This window comes from Nerophis ophidion, linkage group LG01 (assembly GCF_033978795.1).
Source record: "Nerophis ophidion isolate RoL-2023_Sa linkage group LG01, RoL_Noph_v1.0, whole genome shotgun sequence".
Lineage (NCBI taxonomy): Eukaryota > Metazoa > Chordata > Actinopteri > Syngnathiformes > Syngnathidae > Nerophis > Nerophis ophidion.
Genome location: NC_084611.1, coordinates 31,041,311 through 31,061,433, shown reverse-complemented (window position 1 = coordinate 31,061,433; position 20,123 = coordinate 31,041,311). Strand labels below are relative to the sequence as shown.

Genomic DNA, 20,123 nt, shown 5'->3' with positions numbered 1-20,123 from the left:
ACTTTTTTTTTTTTGCAAATAATAATTAACTTAGAATTTCTTGGCTGCAGCACGTGCCAAAGTAGTTGGGAAAGGGCATGTTCACCACTGTGTTACATCACCTTTTCTTTTAACAACACTCAATAAACGTTTGGGAACTGAGGAAACTAATTGTTGAAGCTTTGAAAGTGGAATTCTTTCCCATTCTTGTTTTATGTAGAGCTCCAGTCGTTCAACAGTCCGGGGTCTCCGCTGTCGTATTTTACGCTTCATAATACCTACTCAGTGGCCTATTTACCCACTCAGTAGCCTAGTGGTTAGAGTGTCCGCCCTGAGATCGGTAGGTCGTGAGTTCAAACCCGGGCCGAGTCATACCAAAGCCTATGACAATGGGACCCGTTACCTCCCTGCTTGGCATGGCACTCAGCATTAAGGGTTGGAATTGGGTTTAAATCACCAAAAATGATTCCCGGGCGTGGCACCGCTGCTGCCCACTGCTCCCCTTATCTCCCAGGGGGTGATCAAGGGTGATGGGTCAATTGCAGAGAATAATTTTGCCACATCTAGTATGTGTGTGACAGTCATTGGTACTTTAACTTTAATAATGTGCCACACATTTTCCATGGGAGACAGGTCTGGACTGCAGGCAGCCCAGGAAAGTACCCGCACTCTTTTTTTATGAAGCCACGCTGCTCTAACACGTGCTGAATGTGGCTTGGCATTGTTTTGCTGAAATAAGCAGGGGCGTCCATGAAAAAGACAGCGCTTAGATGGCAGCATATGTTGTTCCAAAACCTGTATGTACCATTCAGCATTAATGGTGCCTTCGCAGATGTGTAAGTTACTCATGCCTTTGGCACTAATGCACCCCCATACCATCACAGATGCTGGCTTTTGAACTTAGCGTCAATAACAGTCCGGATGGTTCGCTTCCCCTTTGATCCGGATGACACGATGTCGAATATTTACAAAAACAATTTGAAATGTGGACTTGTCAGACCACATAACACTTTTCCACTTTGCTTCAGTCCATTTTAGATGATCTCAGGCCCAGAGACGCCAGCGGCATTTCTGGATGTTGTTGATAAATGACGTTAGCTTTGCATAGTAGAGCTTTAACTTGCACTTACAGATGTAGCGACGAACTGTATTTAGTGACAGTGGTTTTCTGAAGTGTTCCTGAGCCCATGTGGTGATATCCTTTAGAGATTGATATCGGTTTTTGATACAGTGCCGTCTGAAGGATCGAAGGTCACAATCATTCAATGTTGGTTTCCGGCCATGCCGCTTACGTGGAGTGATTTCTCCAGATTTTCTGAACCTTTTGATGATATTATGGACAGTAGATGTTGAAATCCCTAAATTTTTTGCAATTGCACTTTGAGAAACGTTGTTCTTAAACTGTTTTACTATTTCCTCACACAGTTGTGGACAAAGGGGTGTACCTCGCACCATTCTTTCTTGTGAAAAACTGAGCATTTTTAGGGAAGCTGTTATTATACCCAATCATGGCACCCACCTGTTCCCAATTAGCCTGCACACCTGTGGGATGTTCCAAATAAGTGTTTGATGAGCATTCCCCAACTTTATCAGTATTTATTGCCACCTTTCCCAACTTCTTTGTCACTTGTTGCTGGCATCAAATTCTAAAGTTAATGATTATTTGGACAAAAAAAATCTTCATTAGTTTGAACATCAAATATGTTGTCTTTGTAGTGCATTCAACTGAATATGGGTTGAAAATGATTTGCAAATCATTGTATTCTGTTTATATTTACATCCAACAAAATTTCCCAACTCATATGGTAACCAGGTTTGTAAGTTACATTTTAAAGGCCTACTGAAACCCACTACTACCCACCACACAGTCTGATAGTTTATATATCAATGATGAAATATTAACATTGCAACACATGCCAACACAGCCTTTTTAGTTTACTAAATTTCGAATTTAAATTTCCTGGGACTTTTTTCTTGAAAACGTCGCGCAATGATGACGTGTACGTGTGACGTCATGGGCTGTTATGAATATGAGCGCTGCGCAGACACACAGCTAAAAGTCGTCTGCTTTAACGGCATAATTACACAGTATTTTGGACATCTGTGTTGCTGAATCTTTTGCAAGTTGTTCAATTAATATTGGAGAAGTCAAAGTAGAAAGACGGAATTGGGAAGCTTTAACCCTTAGCCACACAAACACAGTGATTCCTTGTTTAAAATTCCCGGAGGTGAAACTTTAGTATGGATCAAAGCGGACATGGATCTTGACTGCATGTCAACCAGCAGGTTTCGGTGAGAAAATTGTGGTTAAAAAGTCGCCTTTTTAGCTGAGCTTGTGCCATCCATACAGCTGCCGTCAACTTCCCCGAGACACTGCGCGTCAACGTGGACATACACCTCCGACTATCAGGTCCTGTTAAACTCACTAAAACACTAGCAAGATAAGGGATTTCCCAGAATTATCCTAGTAAATGTCCCTAAAAACATATGAATCCGTCTCAATGCAACACGATTGCAATCGCGTTTTTTTTTTCTTCTAGTCCGCCACTATCAATATCCTCAAACACGAATCTTTTATCCTCGCTCAAATTAATGGGGAAATTGTCGTTTTCTCGGTCTGAATAGCTGTTTTTGTTGGAAGCTCCCATTAAAATCTATGTGAATATATGAGGAACCCTCAACATGTGACGTCATCGTCTGCGACTTCCGGTAGAGGCAGGTATTTTCTCCAGTTGTGAACTTTATCGTGGATGTTCTCTACTAAATCCTTTCAGCAAAAATGTGGCAATGTCGCGAAATGATCAAGTATGACACATAGAATGGACCTGCTATCCCCGTTTAAATATGAAAATCTAATTTCAGTAGGCCTTTAACCAGTGTGGTTGGCACTGGGAGCATGGTCAAAGTTGACTTGAACGACTTGATGGCTTTTCAACTAATCTTTTGAAAAATTGTACACGCATCGCGTCCACTAAAGGTATGTACCAAATTACGTTGTGATCTGGCTAAACACCCTAAAGTTACAATGGGATGCATTTAGCTTTGTGAACACTTTCAACTCAATCCGACATACAGGGTCAAACATCAGGGTGGTGTATTTGTAAAAAAAATAAAACAACTGCACAGGTAAAGTAGGGGTGATTGTTTTGTCAAAATTTAACCCTTTTGTGTGCTGTTTAGAAGTAGAAGAACTTACAGAAATAAATACACATTGTACTGTATTAGGGACGGGCGATGCTGCCCAAAAAAATGTATGTTGTGATGTATATTGCAGCCTCCTGTGATAATGATTACTTATTAGATTATTACATTTGTGGGAAAGTAAATTATAATTAAAGCATTTCAAAAAGGTTTCAAAGGTTGTTCAAAACACTCATTTTTAAAATTATCATTGTATGATCCAATTTTAATCACAATTATAGTCAGGCACAAACACAGGAGGGCAGTGTAACTATAAATCAACTATTCAAATGTTTTCCTACAATTGGTTTCGATTTAATTTTATCTATTTGCCCTTTTTGTCCAGCACGGTTAGTGCTTGTGACTCACAATAAGATGGTCCTGGGATCAATTCCCGAACTCTGTGTCTTTCTGTGTAGAATTAGCATATTCTCACCGTGACTGCGTGGGTTAACACCAGTTACTTTGGCTTCTTCCCACTTCCAAAGACATGCACCTGGGGATAAGTTGATTGAAAACACTAAATTGGCCCGAGAGTGTGAACAATGTCTATCTGTGTTGGCAGTGCGATGAGATGGGGACTTGTCCAGGGTGTACACCGCCTTCCGCCCAATTGTAGCTGAGATAGGCTCCAGCACCCCCCGCAACCCCGAAAAGGATAAGTGGTAGAAAATGGATGGATGGGAAGCCTCAAACAGAATTTGGATGTGAATAATGTGAATAACATTCAAATGTGCTCAGCTCACTTTGTATTTGGTGTGTATGGATATATTTTTACCTGTTTTTTGTAATTTTTTGAAAACATATTGCTAATACACAAAGATTAGTTTTCATTTAGGCATGACGAGATGACATTCGCAAATCTCTATCGCTTTCCTACCATGAATTGATTTACATGGACCCCGACTTAAACAAGTTGAAAAACTTATTCGGGTGTTACCATTTGGTGGTCAATTGTACGGAATATTTACTGTACTGTGCAATCTACTAATACAAGTTTCAATCAATCAATCAATCAATCATCCATCCATCCATCCATCATCTTCCGCTTATCCGAGGTCGGGTCGCGGGGGCAACAGCCTAAGCAGGGAAACCCAGACTTCCCTCTCCCCAGCCACTTCGTCTAGCTCTTCCCGGGGGATCCCGAGGCGTTCCCAGGCCAGCCGGGAGACATAGTCTTCCCAACGTGTCCTGGCTCTTCCCCGTGGCCTCCTACCGGTTGGACGTACCCTAAACACCTCCCTAGGGAGGTGTTCGGGTGGCATCCTGACCAGATGCCCGAACCACCTCATCTGGCTCCTCTCGATCAATCAAAAACCACACAATAAGATGAGTGTAAACACTAAACAGGCAACCACTTAGGCATGAGAAGCTGACCCGAAATGATTGGAACAAATAACAGAAATAATATAATAAAATTCTGTCTTTTTTTTAAATAGTTTTACTGCTGAGTACACTATTACCACAGAGAAATTAGCGTGTGCTTACTGTATGTGATAGTAGGATTTCACTACTATCCATCCATCCATTTTCTGCCGCTTATTCCCTTTGGGGTCGCGGCGGGCGCTGGTGCATATCTCAGCTACTGTCAGGCGGAAGGCGGGATACACCCTGGACAAGTCGCCACTTCATCACAGGGCCAACACAGATAGACAGACAACATTCACACACTAGGGCCAATTTTAGTGTGGCCAATCAACCTATCCCCAGGTGCATGTCTTTGGAAGTGGGAGGAAGCCAAATATCTTATATTGATCTCCTTCAGCAATTGGTGCCGCTTAACCCACATAACACTCCTTTGAGGCGGGGGGTTACATTTATCTTTGTAAAGTTGTGCAAGTGTTTGTGGTGTTTCAGCATCTTTTGACACAGACTTATCCCGGATTTTTGACTTTTACATTACCATTCCATTCACTTTCACCGCCATGTTTACAAACGCTTCCTTTCCTCAATGGCTGCACATCTGAGTATTAAATACTTTATACAATACTTGCCAACCCTCCCGATTTTCCCGGGAGATTTCCGAATTTCAATGCCTCTCCCGAAAATCTCCCGGGGCAATCACTCTCCCGCATTTTTCCCGTTTTCCACCTGGACAACAATATTGGGGGCGTGCCTTAAAGGCACTGTCTTTAACGCCCTCTACAACCTGTCCTCACGACCGCTTTTCCCCCATACACACAGCGTGCCGGCCTAGTCACATAATATATGCGACTTTTACACACATAAGTGAATGCAGGCATACTTGCTCAACAGCCAGACAGGTCAGACTGAGGGTGGCCGTATAAACAACTTTAAAACTGTTACAAATATGCACCACACTGTGAACCCATACCAAACAAGAATGACAAACACATTTCGGCAGAACATCCGCACTGTAACACAATATAAACACGACAGAACAAATACCCAGAAACCCTTGCAGCACTAACTCTTCCGGGACGCTACAATATACACCCCCCCGCTACCACCATACCCCCCCTCCCAACCTCAACCCCCCCACCCGAATTCGGAGGTCTCATGGTTGGCAAGTATGCTTTATACGTTTCCATCCACCGGCTTCAGTCATGCATTAAACTGATCGTTCAGGGGACACCAATCTTTGAACTTTTACTTACCTATCTTATGAAAGTAATTTGGCTTTGCTGTGGGCTTTCGTTAAGTTTTCTCCGCGGCTATGCTAACTAAGCTGTCAACATACAGTTGCGTGCCCACAGCAATAGCTGGTAGTGTTTGATAAATTCTGACCGGGCAGCACAGTTAGTTCAGCTGTGTAGTTACGTTTTAGCGTCCTCAAAAATCGAAACATTTCAAAGCGAGACTGAAGTTGATGCATGTAACGTCAACAGATTTTTAAGACTTTTCAAAATCTTAATTTTTTAAGACCTTTTATGAGATTTTAGGAGAATTTTAACCAATTTAAGGCCTTAAATTCGAATTATTGGATTTAAGACTTCTTAAGACCCCGCGGATACCCTGATACAGTATGCCTCCAGCTTTGAGGGAGCAGTAAGGGAAATCCAAGACCCATAAAAGCATGCTTGAATGAGTTTGGTGTGGAATAACATTCAAAGAACCCTGGTCTTAACTCCAGCAAACAAAAATGTGTTTATGAAAAACAAGTTCTGGAACAGTGTGAAACATTTATTGTTGAACTGTACCCGAGAAATTCCCACAGCTTCACCTGCCTATAGAATCCAGCTTGGGTCTTGCGGTGTGTTCCCATGAGAAAAAAATCCTCTACCTTGTAAGTTAGACGGTGTCAGGTGGAACAAAAAAAACACACCATGGCAACTGCAGCACAAGCCGGTGGAGCAGGAAATTTAAAAAGGAAGCTGTGTTTAGAGATCAGGGCAATGGCATGAATTCCCCGGGATTGAGGAATAGCGTATTAATGGTGCCAGGGTAAGTACACAACTATGTTATTCAAATGCAAGTTAATAGAGTGACATAAGCCTGGGTAGTTTTTCATACTCTCATAGTCAAGCAAGCACACATGCGCACACACACACCAAACCATACCAGTGTGTTTTCCCCTGTGGCACTGTTCCATAGTCGCATGCGGTCATCAGTCCCAGACGTGAGGAGGTACAGGCCGTCGCTTGTGAAGCAGAGGCCATTTACTCTGCCATTGTGGGCTGTGTTCACTGGGGAGTGACAGGAAACACATTAGACATTGCAAAAATAATTTTACATACCTGATCGTCAGCGAGTAAAAAGATAGTTACGGTGTTAGTTTCATCCAAACATGCACACAATTACAATACATCACACATTTCGTTTTTCATTACAACATGTGTAAAAAGGAGTAAGAGTTTATTTAATTCTAACTCTTTTCATATCATAGCAATTTCTAACACATTTGTAACTACTCAATCTGTAACACAAACGTGAATAAACTAATTAATAAGTAAATAAATATTAAATACATAAATAACAATAAATAAAGTTCTCATAAATAAATAGTTAAGTAATTTATGGTTCACATAATGACATCTATAAGATTATCTAATTTTTAAACAAGGTTCAAGATATTCATCAAGATTCTTCTTTTTGGTACGTGAACACTTTTGAGTTTGTCCAGTTTCTCAAACTTTATCATATTAGTACTTTGTCTGACTTCCATGCTTAATCCATTCCATAATTTAATCTACATACTGATATACTAAAAGGTCTTATATGTTGTACGTGCATACAGGTGTTTTAAATGTAATTTTTCTCTAAGGTTATGTTTGCCTTCTTTTGTCAAGAAGAATTGTTGTACAGTCTTGGGTAGCAGGTTATATAGTTAAGAGTTCTGAAATGTCTTCACTGACCTTTTTTATTGTTTCCATATAAATTCCGTCACAATCAGTTGGGGTCTTGGATGTAGACGTATTTACAAATTTAAATTAATTTTCAACAGTCACGTCCATGGAGGAACATAGAGTTGGGAACTGGAATGTTTTCCTCCAGATCTGGTCCAATATTTACAAAGTAGCTATGCTTTCAACCACTTCTTTCATATTGCCATTTTTTAAGTATTGAGGGTAATCCTTCTCAACACAATTTTTAGTGACACTCATTAGGATGCCCCATGTTGCTCTCATGTTGTTTTTGTTCCTGTCTAATATTTTTTCCTACATGTTTGTAACTTATTCTTATATTTGTTGTACTTACTTTTTGTCCTTGTAGATCTTTGTGTTAATAAATGTTCTATATAACCTCTTCTTTTTGTTAGAAGCATTTGTCAGTCCCTTTGTCATCCATGTTTGATTGTTTTTCTTCTGCTTCTATACTAAGTTGTTTCCATGGACAAACATTGTCATTAAGCATCATAAAAATAATATATCAATAATATTTAAAAAACAACAACATATGCTTCATTTACATCATTTTCACTATACACATTGTCCAAATTTTGTTCTCTCAGATCCTTCCTAAAAGTATTCATGCTGTTCTCTGTGCATAGTCTTGGATTATGGAAATTATAAATGGAAGAAATACATAACAGACCCAAACAAAGTAATGTAAAAACATATATAAAATAATATACAAATAAAACAACATTCAAATTAAATAATTTCACAATCTAGCTTTAATTTAAAATGCAATTATAAATAAATAAAAATACATAATAATTGACCAAAACTAAGTCATGCAAAAGTTATATAAAAACAAATACATAAATGAAAACATTTATGAGAATTTGCCAATCTAGTTTAAAAAAATGTCATCAAATTAAAAAAAAAATACAAAAAATAAAATGTTAAAAACCTAAACCTATCTGCTAGTATTTTTATAAAAACAAAAATACAATGAAACAAAATTATATACAGTAATAAGGAATAAAGTACCAGTGATTGTCACACACACCCACTAGGTGTGATTAAATTTGTCCATTTGACCCATCCCCTTGATCAACCCCTGGGAGGTGAATATTATTACAAACCCAGTTTCCATATGAGTTAGGAAATTGTGTTAAATGTAAATATAAACGGAATACTATGATTTACAAATCATTTTCAACCCATATTCAGTTGAATATGCTACAAAGACCACATATTTGATGTTCACACTAATAAACATTTTTTTTTGCAAATAATCATTAACTTTAGAATTTGATGCCAGCAACACGTGACAAAGAAGTTGGGAAAGGTGGCAATAAATACTAATAAAGTTAAGGAATGCTCATCAAACACTTATTTGAAACATCCCACAGGTGTGGAGGCTAATTGGGAACAGGTGGGTGCCATGATTGGGTATAAAAGCAGCTTCCATGAAATGCTAAGTAATTCACAAACAAGGTTTGGGCGAGGGTCACCAATTTGTAAGCAAATTGTCAAACAGTTTTAGAACAACATTTCTCAACGAGCTGTTGCAAGGAATTTAGGGATTTTACCATCTACGTTCCGTAAAATCATCAAAAGGTTCAAAGAATCTGGAGAAATCACTCAATGTAAGCGATGATATTACGGACTTTAGACCCCTCAGGCGGTAATGCATCAAAAACCGACATCAGTGTGTAAAGGATATCACCACATGGGCTCAGGAACACTTCAGAAAACCACTGTCAGTAACTACAGTTGGTTGCTACATCTGTAAGTGCAAGTTAAAACTCTGCTATGCAAAGCAAAACCCATTTATCAACAACACCAAGGAACGCCGCCGGCGTCGTGGGCCCAAGCTCATCTAAGATGGACTGATGCTAAGTGGAAAAGTGTTCTGTGATCTGACGAGTCCACATTTCAAATTATATTTGGAAACTGTAGACGTGGTGTCCTCCAGGACAAAGAGGAAAATAACCATCCAGATTGTTATAGGCGCAAAGTTCAAAAGCCATCATCTGTGATGGTATGGGGGTGCATTAGTGCCCAAGGCATGGGTAACTTACACATCTGTGAAGGCACCATTAATGCTGAATGGTCCATACAGGTTTTGGAGCAACATATGTTGTCATCCAAGCAACGTCATCATAGACGCCCCTGCTTATTTCAGCAAGACAAGGCCAAGCCATGTGTTACAACATCGAGGTTTCGTAGTAAAAGTGTGTGGGTACTTTCCTGGCCCACCTGCAGCCCAAACCTGTCTCCCATCGAAAATGTGTGGCGCATTATGAAAGGTAAAATACGACAGCTGAGACCCCGGACTATTGAACGACTGAAGCTCTACATAAAACAAGAATGGGAAAGAATTCCACTTTCAAAGCTTCAACAATTAGTTTCCTCAGTTCCCAACCGTTTATTGAGTGTTGTTAAAAGAAAAGGTGATTTAACACAGTGGTGAACATGCCCTTTCCCAACTACTTTGGGACATGTTGCAGCCATGAAATTCTAAGTTAATTATTATTTGCAAAAAAAAATAAAGATTATGAGTTTGAACATAAAATATCATGTCTTTGTAGTGCATTCAACTGAATATGGGTTGGAAAGGATTTGAAAATCACTGTATTCCATTTATATATACATCTAACACAATTTCCCAACTCATATGGAAGCGGGGTTTGTGTATTATATTATGATGAGGTGTCAACTTGTCCAGGGTGTACCCTGCCTTCCGCCTGATTGTAACTGAGATAGGCACCAGCACCCCCCGCGAACCCAAAGGGAATAAGCGGTAGAAAATGGATAGATACTTAAATATAAAATAAATAGGATAAAACATATGAAAACACTTATATAACCTTGCAAAGTAATGCAAAAAAAGACATCTGCCACAGCTTATGTCTAATACAATATAAGTTCGGTATAAATGAATGGGGAAAAAATGTATAATCCTTTAAGAAATTATCCTCTTCATCTTAAAAATAAAAAAATACAGTGAAAAGATATTCACATTATGTAGAACATATACACTCGCTAAAAGCCTCCAAAAGTTAAAAACATACTTATACCCCTACAATAATACAATAAAATATAAAATGCTGTGGATAAGAAACAAATATAAAGCCGCAGCGGACATTACCTGCCTCAGAGGCAGCTTTGGACTTATCTCCGTTGTGTTGGTCCAGCGTCAGAAGACTACCTGAAGCCTGACGCACATCCCACAATTTTACTTTGCTGTCTGCACTTGGAGAGAGAAATGAACAATCTTGTTTTATTGTGTCAACAATATGTTTCCTACTGTGTGGCTGATCTGCAGCTGTACAACGCGGCAAAGAACAACAATACCACAATAATAAAGACATTCTAGTGAGGGAAATACATCAACAACAATAATTGCCTTTATCAGTCAGTTTTCTGACTAGGAGCCAAATTAAATATCATACGGGCGTCACTGCTTGCCTCTTTGAGCCAGTTGTTTTCAATCAGTTAACGTCCAAAGGGAGATCAGCACATTGGCCCCACTAGATTAATTAACAGTTCTATTGTAGCATAAGCAGGTGTCTGAGCTGTATCTCCATATGTTATACTGACAGTTCTACTGAGGAACCAGAGATGTGCTGCCATCATCTTTGACTTGGTCCTGTGGCCAGATGGCCTTGGATGGCCTGGACTCTTTGATGGGCCCCAGTGGACAAGCTAGACACACACTTCATATAATACATGAGCTTTTTAAAAAAATATATTATTTATGAACACTCTTCTGTAGAAGTGTTACCTTAATAATAGAATAATAAGCGCTGTGCCTCAATTAATCGCCACTAATTTTTCCCTATAATATAATTATTTGTAAGTGTATTTTTAACCTGCTGTCACTTGGCATTTGGTCGGGGGCAACAGATTAAAATGCCCAAGTAGCTATGTCTGGTCTTTGCAATGTATGTATTGTACGATGTTCCTATCAAATAAACATACATTTAATAAATCAGGTCGCTAAAATTTCGAACAAAATACTCATAAACCCCGGGCAAACATTCGGGGGAATACCCGCATAGCCTTTTTTACAGGGAGATTGATTCAAAATAGCTACATCAGAGTTGTGCACTAATTTTCGATTGTGCATTGTCATTCTCAGACGTACCCATAGATGTAATTTAGGGTGGATGGGGGTGACAAGTCCCCTGCACCTTATGTCCCCTTAAATGTCCAAAAATAATGTGATGCTATCGAATGGAAACAAGTCAAACATCTATTTCAGGCGGAATTCCGCCGCTCAGACGCTTGTCCCTTTAGAACACCCACAAGATCATTGATTAGCTTTCTAGCACTGCCTTCTTGCCAAAGTGACAATGACTGACAGCAAGCAGCAACTGACTAATTAGATGCCAGATGTGATCTAAGAGCCTGTCGCAATACTTGTGACATAAATTACTCAAAAACGGTTGCTGTTAAAATGTTGAGTAAAATCATAAAACTTTTTCAAACACTGTTTTTGTAACACTACGGGTGTAGTTTACAGTACATCATATCGGACAGGAAAAAAAGCACAGGGGTGGACAGGCCATCATTGGGAGTTTTGTTTTTTTAATCTATACACAACACCCCTGACACTTAACACAATGTTGAGAAGGAAAAAAAGAGCTTGTAAAATATTAATTAATAAGTGGCAGGGTGCTTTATACGTGGATAGCCCACATTTTATTATTTTACACTAAAAATTTAAAAAATTGTTTATCATATATTCTTATTAGGGGTGCTCCAAAAATATCCATTCACATTCAAATATAATTATTCCAATTCTAAAGCGATTCATAATTTTCGAGAGACATACACACACACACATACACACACACACACATATATATATATACACAAATATGAGTTGGGAAATTGTGTTAGATGTAAATATAAATGGAATACAATGATTTGCAAATCATTTTCAACCCATATTCAATTGAATATGCTACAAAGACAACATATTTGATGTTCAAACTGATAAACATTTTTTTTTGCAAATAATCATGAACTTTAGAATTTGATGCCAGCAACACGTGACAAAGAAGTTGGGAAAGGTGGCAATAAATACTGATAAAGTTGAGGAATGCTCATCAAACACTTATATGGAACATCCCACTTGTGTGCAGGCTAATTGGGAACAGGTGGGTGCCATGATTGGGTAAAAAAGCAGCTTCCATGAAATGCTAAGTAATTCACAAACAAGGATGGGGCGAGGGGCACCACTTTGTAAGCAAATCGTCAAACGGTTTTACAACAACATTTCTCAACGAGCTATTGCAAGGAATTTAGGGATTTTACCATCTACGGTCCGTAAAATCATCAAAAAGTTCAGAGAATCTGGAGAAATCACTGCACGTAAGCGATGATATTACAGACTTTTGATCCCTCAGGCGGTACTGCATCAAAAACCGACATCAGTGTGTAAAGGATATCGCCACATGGGCTCAGGAACACCTCATAAAACCACTGTCAGTAACTACAGTTGGTCGCTACATCTGTAAGTGCAAGTTAAAACTCTACTACGCAAAGCTAAACCCATTTATCAACAATATCTTGAAACGCCGCCAGCTTGGCTGGGCCCCAGCTCACCTAATATGGACCAATGCAAAGTGGAAAGGTGGTCTGACGAGTCCACATTTCAAATTATATTTGGAAACAGAGGACGTGGTGTCCTCCAGAACAAAGAGGAAAATAACCATTCGGATTGTTATAGGCGCAAAGTTCAAAAGCCAGCATCTGTGATGGTATGGGGGTGTATTAGTGCCCAAGGCATGGGTAACTTACACATCTGTGAAGACACCATTAATGCTAAAAGGTCCATACAAGTTTTGGAGCAACATATGTTGTCATCCAACCAACGTTATCATGGACGTCCCTGCTTATTTCAGCAAGACAAGTGTTACAACAGCGTGGCTTCATAAAAAAAGAGTGCGGGTACTTTCCTGGCCCACCTGCAGTCCGGACCTGTCTTTCATCGAAAATGTGTGGCGCATTATGAAGCGCAAAATAGGACAGCGGAGACCCCGGACTGTTGAATGACTGAAGCTCTACATAAAACAAATAATGGGAAAGAATTCCCCTTTCAAAGCTTCAACAATTAGTTTCCTCAGTTCCCAAATTTTTTTTTGAGTGTGATTAAAAGAAAAGGTGATGTAACACAGTGGTGAACATGTCCTTTCCCAACTACTTTGGCACGTGTTGCAGCCATGAAATTCTAAGTTAATTATTATTAGCAAAAAAAAAACTAAGTTAATGAGTTTGAACATCAAATATCTTGTCTTTGTAGTGCATTCAATTGAATATGGGTTGAAAAGGATTTGCAAATCATTGTATTCCGTTTATATTTACATCAAACACAATTTCCCAACTCATATGGAAACGGGGTTTGTATATAAAATATATATATATATATATCTATATATATATAGAGAGACATATATATATGTATACACATATATATACACATACACACAAACACACACACACATATATATATATATATATATATATATATATATATATATATAAAAGAAAAAATGCATACGGTATATATTGTTTTTCTTTTTTTTTTCAGACATGTTGAAAAGAAAATGAAAATATGTAAAATATATAATGTATTATGTTGTAATTTACATACATTTTCGGAATAAACTTAAATAAATTACACTTTAACTCTGTGCTTACCTGGCAGAGGCTAAGATATGTTCGTATCTGGGAGACCATCGCACAGACAGGACCTCCGCTCTGTGGCCTAAGGGGGAGACACAATTAGTGTGTCTATCTCTTGATAGTGTGTAAGGCTTTGTGTGTCTGTGGTAACGGTTAATGGTATGGTTTGTTCAAACAAGTGTACAATGAAATACATCACTTACCCTGAAGGACATGGATTTTCGAGCCGGACTTCAGGTCACATAGTTGTATTTTAGGATTTTGGGAGCCAACTGACAAGACAAGGGGTGGGGGACGGGGTGACATTCAGTCACACATTCTTTCAAAACAATAAGAGATTTTTGTACCGCAAGAGGGGTGTGGTTGGAGAAACTGGAAGTCCCAGGTTTGCAGAAACAAGGTGTGGTGTAACAAAACACTAATAACACAACATTAAACAAACTGAAGCTAAAATGCTCAACAAGGCATTTGGGCAGGACTGTTATGGCAAGAATAATAATCACAAATATGTGGACTGATTTTGAAATCACTATTATTCATTAATTTAAAACATGAGCATTTTTTGTAACCACCAAAACTACTTTAAATATAATTTAAAATACCTGCATATAAATTGGTAACAAATAAACTAGTAAAAAATGTATAATAGGAACAACAATAAATTTAAAAAATAATAATAGCAATATGAAAAAATAAAATTTAGTTTCTCCGTTTTAATTTTCGTTTTTAACCTGTTCAAATTATTTTACCAGCATTGAGTATGTGCTTTTTGTGTCTTATATACAATTTTATAAAATCTTAATTAAATGCAAAAATCCTCATATTTAGTGGTGCAATACATCTTTGGGCAGATTTGACCAGAGTTTTAAGTCAAAGCATAATAAATGTGTAAGTATATCAGATAGATAGTACTTTGTAGATTCCTTCAGGAGAGTTCCTTCAGGAAAATTAAAAGGATTAGATTAAATTAGAAGGTTGCTTAAGTACATTATGGTTGTGCAAGGTACTTTTTTGAAACTTTTAATTTGTTAGCACAGTCAGAACGAGGGTTGCATAGGACGTCACATCCATTTTACTTCTTTGCGGCTTAATTCACAAGCAGCTAGAGCGTAGCATCAAAAAAAGTGAGAGTGAGTGTAGAGTTGATGAGAAAATGCCGTATTGCTCTTCTGTTCTAGGGTGTTTCAGTCATTCAAATAGAGGGATAGGAAATAGCTTTCAGTGGTTCAGAAAAGTATAAAAAAACAAAAGTGCGTCGTAAAAAAGGTCCCTTAAAAATAGCACTTTCATCATCTTGTGGAATACAATCGGACCATCCTCATGTCTGCAGCTATCACTTTGTAAAATGTTTGTTTGAACATTTGATTTGTTTGAGAAGCTTTCTGTGATGCAATCGAGTCATATTTGTAGTGTTTGACAGCAGAACTAAACATACAGAAATGACAATAGATCGTATTAGTTTTTAATTATTTTGTGGTTGCTTTGCCTAAATATGACTGCAAATACCTGGTTGTGCAAATGAACTAACAGTGTTGGCGCAAGGAATTTTGAAAATGGGGTCCCAGGGATCCCATCAAGTCATAAAAATGAGGTCCCAATTTTTTGTAACCGTTTTGAAAACAAATGATAAATGTATGCCTTTTCCTGTTACAACTCACATTCAATTATGTGTTTTGGAAAAAGGTTTTCATAAACGTTACTTAATTCATTTAAAAAATAATACAAAAGAAAACAATTGTTTATGTATATGTACATTTATTCAGTTATAAACATTAATTCACACTCTTCTTTCCTTGATGGATCTAAACTTTACCGCTGCTAGTATTTTTTTCTTCTTTATTTTCATTTAATAAGTTGTAGGTGTATTTATTTCAGTATAAGAGAAGTTTTTTGCTTCGGTCATGGAATTACGATAATCGTGTGCCGTTCATATGACAAATTTAATTGATTATTCTCACCTGTACAGTATAATAATAATAATAATAATAATGGATTAGATTTATATCGCGCTTTTCTATTGTTAGATACTCAAAGCGCTCACAGTGAAGTGGGAACCCATCATTCATTCACACCTGGTGGTGGTAAGCTACATCAGTAGCCACAGCTGCCCTGGGGTAGACTGACGGAAGCGTGGCTGCCAGTTTGCGCCTACGGCCCCTATGTATGTAGCTCATCAGTCGTTTAAAAACACCCACATCTACACTTTCAATGGCAAATAATGCCATCAAACTTAGAATTTTGCAAGTTAGTTTCAATGTCATTTATTACAGTGACATGATGTGCCGCCAATCTTTTCTTCTCTAAATACCGTAGGTGTCAAATGAAGTGAGGTAGCAGTAACCTTTTGGTAATGATAAATAATTTAAAAAAATATTGTTCTTATAAGTGTAAAAATCCACTCCATCCCATTTTCAATATTATATCATGATCGCTTTTATATTTGCCTCTAAACCTTTCGAAAATAGGCCTAAGTCTGCACGGATTTAAGTAATTAAACAGTAGCCTAATGGGGTTTGGACCATTGCGTATAGGCCGTATCGCTTGGTTGGTAGAGCGGCCATGCCAGCAACTTGAGGGTTCCAGGTTCAATCCCTGCTTCCGCCATCCTTGTCACTGCTGTTGTGTCCTTGGGCAAGACACTTTACCCACTTGCTTCCAGTGCCACCCACAGGTTGAAAAAAAATGTAACTTAGATATTGGGTTTCACTATGTAAAGCGATTTGAGTCAATAGAGAAAAGCGCTATATAAATATAATTCACTTCACTTCACATTGCCTGAAACCCAGAAGTGCCCGTATGTGCCTCTAGAACTGTTATCTGAGCTTGATGTGTAGAAACGACTTGAGGCAGTATTAAAAGTTGTGACTGCTTTACTGTTTGTACACTGATCCTACATCAATGATGTTGTTCACAAGCAGAGGAAGTGTGTTGCGGGTGTATGGATTGTCCTCGCTAGCTTTAGTTTCGTAGTTTAGTCACTGTTTCAAGTGGCTGTCTCCGCATTGTTTAGTTCAGGACGGGGCGGTTAAGAATTTCTGTGATGAATGAGCAGTCTTGGACACATCATTGTCCCAAACAAATATTTCTTCTCCTCATAATGACAGCATTTCAGTTACATGCATGTCAATTTCCATAATTTTCTGCATTTAACAGCAGATTCCCTTTTACTGATCAATTATGTGATTCCGTCTGCAGATATGTCAACGTGGAAATCACATGCCTTACTTTTTTGTTGAGTTTGGTAATTATTGATTAGGCATAATAGCGCTGTGTCAAACACAAAGCAAGAAAAAATGGTGAGACCTCAACTTTCTAGTACACATGCTCTCTTTTTAACTTTTTCGCTCCACATCCGTTTTACCGTTACAAGCTCAGGAATTTGCACATTGCACGGCCCATGAATCTTTTTTTTCCTATTGTAACAGTTTAATAATATTGTCCAGCCCTTGATGATTGCATGGCTTTGTTTGGAAAAATCTGTGCAGATAATACACTATATACTGAAGTGAACTACAGAACACATGTTTCTAAACTCCTCAACAAAAATGTAAACAGGCGTGTCACACACAAAGAAGCACCCAGATGAGTAAAACAGCTGGTACGAGTAACCTGTTGTTCCTGCTGGGTGATGAGGTAAGGCAACACGAAGACCTTTCATCACTTGTTGCTCAATTCTAAGAAGTTGGCCCTACAGGCGACTGGTATATGACTTACTTATACCCCTTAAGGGCCACATGTATGTCACTATGTGAACCTCAGGTAAAACATAGGGTCGTTAAGGGTTGTGTCTGAATGGAAGCAGAACACTGACTGAAACGTCCCTTTTGGCATGTGTGCTGCTCATTCTGGTTGGTTTGGTCAGCAAATAGAAGTGTATCGTCCCTGTTACACACACACCTGCGATGAGACTGTGCTTCTTGGCAATGGGAGACAGGTGGTGTGTGTAGACGTTGCCTTCAAACTCAAAGACTTCAGCAGGCTGAGGCAGAAAAAAAAAAAGATGGTATAAAAACAAAGCATATTTAAATATCGAATTGAAACAAGCAAAACATGTATTAGAGTATTTTTGCTATGCAGAAGGATGTCAGCCTTTCCCAAACTTATGACCGAGAGCCAATTTTATTAAATAAATTGTTGGGAAAACAAAAAAATGGTGTTATATATTATCAGCTGTGCCAATTTTGTCATCTCACATGACAGTTTGGACTTCATTAGTTTCTGTATTATTATCTTTCCAGCACTCTTATTTTTGTATCCACTTTACCTGCTGTCTGCATCCTACCGTCCAGAACAACAATGCAAATACAGACCGTAACAAATGTGACGGCAATACATTTATTATTCTTGTAAGTTTGTATATTAAAGATCAACTTAATTATTTAGTTTGAGAAGCATGCGTTTTAGGTTATTACTTTATTCTGTAAGATTCAAAACACACACAGTCGGATTTGCCTATTCTCAGACTTGCTTGATTTAATGTAGTACTGTATACTTTTATCTAATTATATTTTTACCATTGTTGTTTTTTTACAGTGCATATAGCAATACAACTAACTTTCTTGAGGTTTATAGTGATGAAGAAAAAGTGCCACATGTTCCTTTGGCATATGCTTGATGGCCTACAAATGCATTTGCTTATGCCTTTCCATTGTCCTAAATTTGTGCAAAAAGTGTCGTACCACACGTTTGGTGTTTTTAATAACGGTTTCATTATATTATATCAGTGGTTCTTAACCTGGGTTCGATCGAACCTTAGGGGTTCGGTGAGTCGGCCTCAAGGGTTCGCCAAAGCCTCCGCCGCAGAGGTCAAGACACACCCGACTCATCGTGTAGATAAAAACTTCTCCCTATTGGCGTATTATGGATATCCCCAAACAATGTTCCCTCTAATTTTTCATATGCGTGAGCAAACGCAAAAACTCTTTGAGCATTCAGTGGAGCACATGTGAGTGACGTCAGACGTGCACATACACGGTGGCCACACCAGCAGCACACCTGCCCCAAACCTGACTAAATAACAAGGTCAATGTTTTATTATTATAACCAAATGACATTCCCATGAGATTATTTTCTGGCCCAATTACAATGACAATAACAAAAAATATTGTTTTTCATGAATTGATTAACGTGGACAAGTTGAAAAACATATTCGGGTATAACCATTTAGTGGTCAATTGTACGGAATATGTACTGAACTGTGCAATCTACTAATAAAAGTTTCAACCAATCAATCAATCAAAAAAAGCTGTATACTACTACTATATTTCTGGGTGGGGTTCCTGCTTCGGAAATAATTTGTACCCCTTTAAGGTTTAGCATTTAGTTCCCACTAAAACATTCACATGTTGCACAATGAGATGTAAACATGAGATCATGTGAACATTCCTGTAACTTTCTGTTTGTAAAATATATCTTTATTAGTATTTATTTAATATAATAACAAAATTTCATGATTAATATTTATAAATTACGATTAAATTAAGAATGCTTTATAATTTTTTTTCACTAAAGAAGGGTTCGGTGAATGCGCATATTAAACTGGTGGGGTTCGGTACCTCAAACAGGGTTAAGAACCACTGCATTATATACTTGAAATGTCCCTTTTAGTCTTTGTGGTTGTCTGTCAGAGGATAATGGGCGGTACCATTATGATTCTAGGCTGGGGTGGACTTTTCTAAATTCCTTCATCTGCACATTGATCCAGAACCTCACTTTAATTCAACAGCTTCCGTCTCGGCAAAGAGGCTAGTTTCTGGCCTAAGACTTTTGCCCAGTACTTGTACACGGGCTTAAATTAGGCCCAAAAAATAGGGAGTGAAAAAAAAAAAATGCAAGCACAGCTGGGAGATCAAAAGGCATCTTAGTGAAGCAGCAGTGGTGTCTGCAATGCAAATTCTCCGGCAAATATAAATAAAGTCTCTGTTGTTCCACCATCTGTCACTGTGTGCCAGCACCGGCATTCAGTCCGCTATTGGG

The 20,123-nt window shown here is 38.3% G+C and overlaps 1 protein-coding gene across 1 annotated transcript in view; it reads right to left on the bottom strand.

Annotated features, from left to right (window-relative positions):
* ercc8 (excision repair cross-complementation group 8) overlaps positions 1-20,123 on the bottom strand; it is a 34,076-nt gene that overhangs the window by 6,862 nt on the left and 7,091 nt on the right. Inside the window, exons 5-9 of the mRNA XM_061900701.1 lie at positions 18,045-18,126; positions 14,351-14,419; positions 14,163-14,229; positions 10,603-10,706; positions 6,682-6,806 (exon numbers count right to left, since the gene is read on the bottom strand). Of these exons, the coding sequence (XP_061756685.1) occupies positions 6,682-6,806; positions 10,603-10,706; positions 14,163-14,229; positions 14,351-14,419; positions 18,045-18,126 (447 nt within the window). The remainder of the gene's footprint in view (positions 1-6,681; positions 6,807-10,602; positions 10,707-14,162; positions 14,230-14,350; positions 14,420-18,044; positions 18,127-20,123) is intronic.